The 9,489-nt window shown below is 36.3% G+C and overlaps 1 protein-coding gene across 2 annotated transcripts; it reads left to right on the top strand.

The window, feature by feature from the left end:
• The first annotated feature begins 441 nt into the window (after positions 1–441).
• On the top strand, positions 442–8,921 carry ELMOD1 (ELMO domain-containing protein 1). Of its 2 annotated transcripts, none has more exons than XM_051216379.1 (7): positions 442–631; positions 665–752; positions 793–1,081; positions 1,117–1,250; positions 2,362–2,430; positions 2,482–3,430; positions 6,145–8,921. In XM_051216379.1, exons 1-3 carry the CDS (start codon positions 593–595, stop codon positions 1,005–1,007), a joined length of 342 nt encoding a protein of 113 aa, XP_051066967.1. In that variant the 5' UTR covers positions 442–592; the 3' UTR covers positions 1,008–1,081; positions 1,117–1,250; positions 2,362–2,430; positions 2,482–3,430; positions 6,145–8,921. The 2 variants fall into 2 exon arrangements, with proteins under 2 accessions (XP_051066967.1, XP_051066966.1); XM_051216378.1 differs by having other exon boundaries at positions 442–752; positions 793–922; positions 952–1,081; positions 2,482–2,612.
• Positions 8,922–9,489: the final 568 nt, after the last annotated feature.

The raw sequence follows: 9,489 nt of genomic DNA, 5'->3' as shown, positions 1-9,489 counted from the left end.
CCTTTTGGAGTGTTTGTTTGAGAGTCATCGTCTTTTCTCCTCAAGGTATTGTAGCGGTAAATAAATCCCCAAAATAAATGTGTCATCTTCAGTAGCTTGTTGTCTTTTGAAGCTCGTCGTACTACTTGTTTCAGACGATATGCCCAATTTTCCGTCATACGATAAAGCATATTTCTCGACCTCATGTAAAAATCAAACGAAGGCTGTGAGTTTCACTAGAGCAAATCGAATCACAGATCAAGTTACGAAGCAACAATAGAGCTAAAGTATACACTACAAAACAGAGAAGGCTAAATTAATGCTTTGGGCAGTTGCTTTGTGCTTTTTAACACAGCAAAAAACCACTTCAACATGAGAGAATTTAGTACTCATACAAACCTACAAACCAACGATAATTGAAAAATGGAATGATCACCTCTTGTAAGGTTGTTCAAGGTCGTTGAAACAACGGCGGGCGACTTCGAAAGGATTTGACGTTTTTACTCTGACATCCACTGACTAGTGTATTTCAACTCAAACGTTCATCTAACTTGCTGACCAGATACATATAAATCATACTGAACCGGTTATCACCATCAAACAACTCCTACAAATGAATTTTTTAACATACATATTTGTCTACTTGTTTCAGGTGATATATTCAATTTTCCGTCCTATGATAAAGTATATTTCTCGATTAGTAACAGGGAGGTGTGAACTAAGTCGCATAATTGCTGATTGTCCGAAAGGAGCACCCAGAACTGTCAGAATAGGTTGGTTTAGCTTGAGTGTTGTGTTGATTGTATATAAAAGAAAACTCGCTGAGGAATTCAAAAAATAAATCTATTCAAAATGGATTGCTTTTGGGAAAATGTACAGATGCTAAGTCACATGTGCAGCTTGTCATTAGTGCTAAGCGTATCGATCTAAAAGATCAACCAAAGTATTATCATATACACAAACTTATGCCAGTTTTCCTACCGATTATTTGTACTGCATCAGTCAAATCAACTCTTATCGGGAACTAATAAATACATTGGATGCCTCGAAGTGTACTGCGTTTAATTCAGATGATCACTATCACTCCGAATTACTTTCAAGGGTAGTTTTTCTCATAAGTGACTTGAAGTTTTGTAGTTATGGATTTGTCTTGATTCTCAAAACGAATTGTCATCCCGTAATGGAGAGAAATGGACTCTTCTTGGATTTCAGACGGAGAACCCCGAGACGGATTTCCGCGGAATGGGTATACTGTCTCTTGAAAATCTTGTGTAAGTCGTACTTAGTTGGTCAAAACTAGTCATAAATTTAGTGATTATATTTTTTCAAAACTCATCTTAATGACGTTTAAAGGTTCTTCGTGTAAAGTAACTGATTTGCTCATGTGACACTGATATATGTGAAAGCGATCAACGTATGACGATTTTCAGTCTTATCATTCAGCATTACTAATCCCTTATTTTTATGTAAAATCTACACTTATGTAGTCCACATTAGATTCGACAAGTTAGTCATAGGTATCCAGAGTCACAAGGTCACGTTCAAGTGTATGGCAGGTTCTACGCTGATAATAATAGACTAAATCTTTATGGTCACCCACTTTTTCATTAGGGTTAGAACTCTTAATTAACATAGTAAGATTAGCATTCGCTATCTCCATCTATGGGGTGAATAAGTTTTTTTCTGTCGTTTCTGCACGTAGTGATTGTGTTTTTTAAACCCGTACTACAAGGTTTAAAATGACGAAAGTAAACAATTGTTAAAACTGAATTGGGTTGGTGGACATGAGAGATCCATCTAGGGGAGTTGGAAAGCCCTAATTCCAAACTAATAGTGCATATGGACTCCCGAATCCTGAGGAAACAAAAGCGTATACACCTATTGTTGGTCACCGACTACCACGGGCCTTGTGGATTAGACCTCTAGTTAAAAGGCTCGGGGAGTGGTTCTCCAAGAGAACCAACTGCTTCGGTCTGGGAGTTCGAGCAGTACCCTAGCCCTCACACAAATCAAATGATTTGTGTGGTGCATACATATTTGGTGCCTTCTTGTACCAATGTTTACGTGTTCTAATAAATATTGAAGATATGGTTGATAGAATCTTTTCCAAATTTATTTCCATATACCATTTAGGACCTATAGTATGGTTAGAAGGCTTTGTGTTATGTTCTTGTTCAGTCCAGTTATATTCCTCATCATGAATATATATCCTAGGAAACTTGCTACATCATTGGCTTCATTTGTTATTACTGTTTCATGTTTCAAGTAAAAACACATACCATAGAGCTTAAATCAGTGTAATAACACTGCCTAAATCCTTACTATTAATTGTGCTGTACTTTTCTTTGTATAGTATTTTCTTTTGAATTTATACCTACATAGGTACTTCGCAGAATCACACACAAAATTAGCGCGAAGTATGTTATCGGCATCACATCGTCCTAACAAATGGTAAATTCTAAGAAGTTATTTGATTACACTAACTCCTTTCCAACCAATCAGGTATCCATTTGCTGTAACTGGTATCCACTTGACGAAGTTGTCGTACAACTTAATGCTGAAGGGTTATCTAAAATATCAATTCTATAATATGTCTTCATCAGCCAGCATACAAGACTTCAACGAGTTTTACTGTAGGTGCTACCATTTTAGTTTTCGTAATTTCCCTACATTTATTTGTTTATTTATTTGAACACATAAATATTGGTACAAGCAAGAGGGCACCAAATACATATGCGCCACAAAAAACAATGAGAATTCGAAGAGAAAAAAGGTTAGGAGCGTGAAAAAAAGAACAATAACGACTACAGATCAGTGTAAGGTAGTGTAATAATAATAGTAATAATGGGGGAAATGGAAAAGTACAATCGGAAGAATTCTTTCAGTTAAGGAAGAAACAACCATTTTTTATGAAGAAAGTAAAAGAAAGTTACAGCAGGATTGCCACTGGCTTCTATTCTGAGCCATATCTGATAACGTCTCTAGCCACTGCGTCGCACCATCTCTCGGACCTTAGCCAGGGAGTCGAGAAGGACTAACACAAGCCAGTCTTTTGCAGCTCTTCTTCATCCCACGACACCATGTCATACACTGACCACCTCTCCGCTTCTTCCAGCCAGACCCAGAGTTAGCAAACAATGCACGACGTGGAATTCTCTGGGAAGACATTCGTAGAACGTGTCCAAGCCACCGAAGTCGGTGTTTCAAGATGGTGACACCAACTGGATTATCATCTCTGTGCCCGAACACACGATGCCGAACCTCCGCATTACTAACATGGTGTTGCCAATGGATGTCAGCAATCCTTCGGAGACAGCGATGATCGAACACAGAGAGTCGTCTAACATCCTCAATTTCCTTATGAGAAGAATGGTAGTCACTCCTAAAATATCTAAGTACAAAGGCAACCATGTACTTAACGTAGCACAAAGTACTGCAACCTATTAATAAAGTACGTGTTTATTTACTTGGCGTTAGTTTGAAATTTTTCGGAGTAGGGATATAACTTTACCACTCAAAATAAAATAGCACAAGTGGGGCTTGAGTCTTTGGTACAGGTTAAAAATAATGTATTCTAACATATAGGGTTCCACTCTAAAACTTACGCCTGTTACTCCTCGTGGAGTGGGATATATATATAATTTACACTTTCGATGCCGCTCATTTTTAGTTTACTTTTAGTCGACTGAATAAAACCTGATATGGTTTTTTTAATTTATTTTCTCAATGAAAGCGTTAGATATGTGACAATATGTTAGTAAACGTAATTTTGGCAGTTTTCAGACCGGGTGACATTGATAAATTCTGAGCAAAAAAACCTTTATCTACCTAAGTTCTTCATATTTTGTGACTTAGTAATCACTTATAGATTCGCAGAGTTGCGTGCATTAACTTCACTTTTCAAAAGCTGATATTATTAGTTTGTTGTTCAACTCTTGGTTATTGAAATAAGTCCAAGACCGTTTATGTATTAGTTATCAGTTGAGTTCCTAAACTACGTTTGTACAGTAACTCATTGTCCCACGGCTTAGCACCCACCCAGAAAATCTACGTTTCCAAGTTCGATTATTACGCTTATATGTTTATGGAAAATGTCTGATGACTCATGAAATACCATTAAGGAGCAGTTACTGACATCTTGAACTTTAATGATTATTTGTTTTAGGACATCTGGTTGTTAGTTAACTATTGATCACTCGTTTGCTACTTAATTACATTAGCGAATTAGTAAGTCCGGCACATGCTACTCATAATTCCGAATTTATTAAGACTACATTTGATTAGGTATGGTAGCAAATATTTTTCGTACTTCAAGCAGGTTTTATAGTAACATACACATTCAGCAATTATATTCGATCTATGTGATAGTTTCAAAACTCATGCTGCAACGTATAGTCTTAGTTAACGGGATACCAAGGTATTTTATACGGAGTCAAAGCAGATAAGGAAAATGAATACTTCACAAAGCTAAGCGACAATACTCCTCTCTTTAGTAATCATTTAAAGGCTAATTTAAAAGAGCACAACACTGCACATAACCAAATCTTCTTACACTGATTAGCACATATGAAAATGGTAATGCTAGTCAGTCTGTTTAAAATGAGGTTTGATAGACTAATAGATTCGGTTCCTAAAATCATCGTTGGAAAATCTGGAATTAATAATTACTTAAGTTGAATAAGATTTGTATGTCTAGGGAATATTGCAGCAGTCGAATTAGCGGTTTGAAGTCATTCTATCCACATGCTTTAGTTTTCATTTTTAAAAAAGCATTACACTATGCAATTTTGTCTTGTGTGCTCAATATTCATCGATTATCCTCTAAACAACATATGATACTTCGTGTAAGAAGTGTATATTGTTGATTATTTTAGCTTTATATTACTAGTAAGAACCTCAAAATCCTCATTCTCATGAGATCGTAGTTTTCACCAATGTGACTATATATTGCTAATAAATAGATATCCCTATGAAAAGGCATAACAATGTAATCAAGTATTATAAAAGAGTATCCCTAAGGCTTTTTGACCTAAAGCATACGTAATTTCATCTGTGTATAAATTCTGCAATTTCTTCACAATAATATTATGAAGAAAATATTTAGTGTATTTGGTTACGAAATAACACGAATAATCAATTTAACGTCCTATTGTTTACAGTTCGTACTGTGTAGAGTTTAATTATCCTTGTTTTGGAATAAAGTACTCGGTGATCACTTAGCTTAATTGGTAAAAAAAAGAAAAGCTCTCAATAAGTTATAGCTGTCTAAATATATCGTTTTGAAATTATTTTTGTTCACCATTAATAGTTTTACTAAAAATGGATTGACAGTTAATGTTAAAAGTTTCTGCTTTCACAAAAAAACCGAAGTCAAATCTTCAACTGATAGAAATGAAAAACTACCAAAATATCAAGCAACTTTCTTTAGCTCATTAAAGCTACCTCATTAGTTTTCCTTTCAAAAGTTTTACATCGACCCGTTTGAGCTCACTCTTAATGTTAAGTAATTAGAAATGATTTGGCATATATATATATGTTCAAACCAAGTTTTTGTTCGAAAATCCGGTGTATCTCTCATTGTCACAGTGTTTTTTTTCATACTGTAAGACAACATTGCACAACGCTTGTGTGTGTTGATAGATTTCTTATGTAACATGAAGCTTGATTGTTGTTTGTTCGAGTAGCTATTTTCATCCACTATTTGTTAAAATTTAAAAGGTGAAAATGTTTCACAACAAATCTGATGACATAAAGGTATTCAACTTATCACATCATTGTATTGTATAGTGGTAACAGAATCATTTGATTATGACAACAAGAATTTCGTTTTATATGATCCGTCTATAATAAGTTTTGACGGTTCAAACTAACAAAGTGACTTTATAGATTAATCCTATGATTTGGATAAGTAGTTTTGTACATTTTTCTACAATTGACCTATTCATCAACTGATTTGTTTTTTATTTAAAATCCTTCTTGCTGTAAGTGATAGGTATGTAATGTTTTTGGTATAAATTAATAGAAATGCTTTTACTGGTCACTCTGACACCCTGATTATTGTGCTAAATCCATGAAAATTGTAAGAAGTAGAATCCTTTTATGTTTAATTACAAACCAGCTCATTCTACTATACATACATTCTTTTTCCTATCGTTTTTGAAACAGGCTATACATTTTATTCTTTCCACAAATTCTGGACGAAACACCCTCGTGATATAATGCAATTCAACAAATATTGTGACGATTTCGCGAATAAATTGAAATGTCTTTTATTGGATGTAAACTGTAGATTATGTTTACCGGAAGATAAAATTTAAATGGTTCATGCGTAGCTATTTTCCCGGCATTAGTAAGTAAACCACAAGTTATACGGGGAACTACATGTAATTAATGTGGTGCTAACTATAGTTAATTGTACCACAATATTTGTAATATTCACAAGCGTGATATATGCTATTTTCTTTTCAATATTTTAGTATAATGATACTTTGTAATCCTTTAAAATGTGAAATCGACGAAATGAAATCTGTATTTATTCTGCTCCCATTTCCGTTCCTGTTTTATTCGAAGGCATAATGAAATCCGGTTATCCGAAAGCTTACAGTTACATCTGTTAAGTATTGTCTTTCTTCCTTCAATAGCTAATATTTTATGTTTATTTCTGTTCATATTGATAAAGCACATTTTATTTTCTAACTTTTATGAGTTGTTTTAAATGCTTAAAACAGAGTTGCTACCCATTTTCGACTAGTAAATACAAGTGAACAAGAAGCTACATAATTAGGAATCACAGTGCACTCAGTCTAGAAGACCGATTGGCTATTTAAGCTTTCACTGACCACAGCTCCGATGTTGAAAAAAAGCGAGTTTTATAGAAGGTCCAATAAGCTTCAAAAAGCTAAGCTCTCTGACAGATCAATCATAGAATGGATGGCAAGACTATAATTTATGGACGGACAAATGAGATTTAGAATAACAGGTCTTGGATTTCAGCGCGACATCCATTTAGCTCGAAAGCGTTTTGGCATTTAAGCTGATGTCAGTTCTGGATGAAAACCCTAAGTCTAGTTCTTAACCCTCACTATCAACTGTCAATCATAATCTTAATTCCCCACACTGGCCTATAACCCCCACTCAGCCCTATTAAATAAGTGAACGTCCTCAATGTGACTTTAGTGTCGTTCATCAATTATAGTTTCACTGAATAGGGTTTTCACGTCCAAGTAGAAAATGAAAACCAAGTTGAGCAACAATTGGGCGAGTTCATCAGTGAGGGCCCAAGAAATGGACAGAAGTGACCATCTGTTCCAACTATCGGATACAATACTCTCTACAAATCTGGAATGTTACTTCAGGATTGGCTCGCGTCATCGCCTAAACCAACGATAGGAAGTGTAGTTGAAAGCATCTGCCGCTTCACTTAGCTGCGAGGCGGCTCGGTTAGAAAGAGTACTAGATAAGTGCGGTAGATCGATCGACGAAGTAGTCAATTTTTATCAATTTATGTGGTTGGGATGTGTTACGTATACCTAGCCACCGCCTACCTCGACGGGCGAAGTTCTCTGGTGCAAGGTTGCCTGCAAGAAGGCTAGGGGCGGTCAAGTCAAAACATTGCATCAGTCCGTGAAGTCACTGACAACTGGATTGAACTGCGTTGATAGGTACAGACTACCTGGTTGGGGTTCACGTGATTGTCGTAACCAGTAGTTAGAGACCTTGAATGATATGGCTCGAAATCGTTTGCAATGGCTCAGATGCATCCATTCTTCGTCTTTCCCAAATCCTGAGCTTTTAACTTCCTCATAACTTTTTGCTTTCATTTCATTAATTTATGTTTCCTTTTCGTGAATTCCTATTACCACTGATATTGTAACTACCTCTACTATTCTGAGATTTGGTCTGACTTCACTTTTCTGTGCTAATCGGGTATCGGAACCTGGACTGATGTACATGCGTATAGGTTCTATGTTGTGATTGAATAACCATACACAAAGGACCACTCAGTTTTAGAAAATGAAAATTGTAATCATAAGGAAGGATAATTTCCGATGACCCCCAACATCGACTCAACACAGACCTCGTCTTTAAAACTCGATTCACGACTACTGCTTCTCCAACGCACATGTTCTCACACTCCATCCTGAAGTGTAAACACGCGTTTGTCTGTGACTTGCCGGGCCCATAAAAGTCACAGAAGGAAGACCCTTTAAAACTAATTCTGAAAAAATGGTCAGAAGTACAGTTTACGAACAATAAACTAAGCACTTAGTCGACCGTGTGGGTTAAGTTTATTCTGAGAGGCTTGATGTAATATCCAAACAGTTGTAACAACAGCACTGTTGTGTACTTGTGACTCAAACTAGAAGCTTAGGAAAGATCAATGGAGTTCAGGGGTTTCAAATAAATCAACGGATTCTCGACATCTCATACTAACCGGCACCGAAACACGAGGATGAGAAACAGTTTGAATGCAGACTGACAAATATTTTAAGCAACGATACCCAGTAGTGATGGGGAACGAAAGTCACATAGGCGAAAGGGTAATGCCAATACGTCGCACTAAATTACTGTTCCAAATCGTCGAGAATACGTTTAGTGGAATTCAGCTACGAGCTAGACTATTTCGGAACCATAGTTCACTCATTCCAGGAGGTTAGGTCGGTTAGCAGAACACTTAGTAACAGTTTAACCGGGTGCCAGTTATCCATAATCTTCAAGCAGTGTGGATGGGAAATTGGCACAAGTCCCATAACTGAGATCGAGGCCATTTCCAATTAGAAGGGAGGAAGAGTGGCAAAACTAGATAGGTTGGTTCTGGAAGTCCTTAAGAATGATTATACAGTCTTATATGTTAAGTTGACTGATATATCAGTTAGAGCGCGATCTATGAAATTGGGAGGTACGTGTAGGTTGGAGATCCATGATGTCATCGCAATCAGTTGTTTGCGTACCGTGAGACAGAAGGGTGAGCGACGGTGCAGTTAGCAACTGTGGGGTTGTTATGGTTAATAGCGTTGTCAAAATGCGACCTAAAATATCGTTTTGTAAACTTCGATCGTTAGGTTTGGTGGAGCGTAAAATTCGAAAATATCAGACAAGTGTGGGTGGTCTAATTCGAATTACCTTTCAGCGATTAAGATGCGCTTTGCTTGTCGATTGGATAGCCTGATATGTTGTAGATATTCCTCGTTTCCCTATATGCTATAAGGATATTTCTTGAGGGATATGAAAAAGAGAAAATGAATCGGTAGTAGTCTTTTCAACCTGAAAACGTGATTCCAAGCTGAATAAACAAGCGTTTGAGGCCCGTCATGCTACATTTACGTGACAAGTCTTTGTCGAGTTAATTATAAGATTCTAAAGACCTCTTCGCTTATGATCGGTATCGTTGGATAAGGCAAGGTGAATTAGGACTGAAATTTTTTAACATCTACTTTCCTCTGTAAAAATACTGTCCAGATAGATGTTGGTTATTTGAGAAAAGCTTTAATACTATCATCACCTTGTATT

The sequence above is a fragment of the Schistosoma haematobium genome, chromosome 4, assembly GCF_000699445.3.
Source record: "Schistosoma haematobium chromosome 4, whole genome shotgun sequence".
Lineage (NCBI taxonomy): Eukaryota > Metazoa > Platyhelminthes > Trematoda > Strigeidida > Schistosomatidae > Schistosoma > Schistosoma haematobium.
Note: the sequence above shows the minus strand (reverse complement) of the source record. Positions and strands in the feature narration are given on the sequence as shown.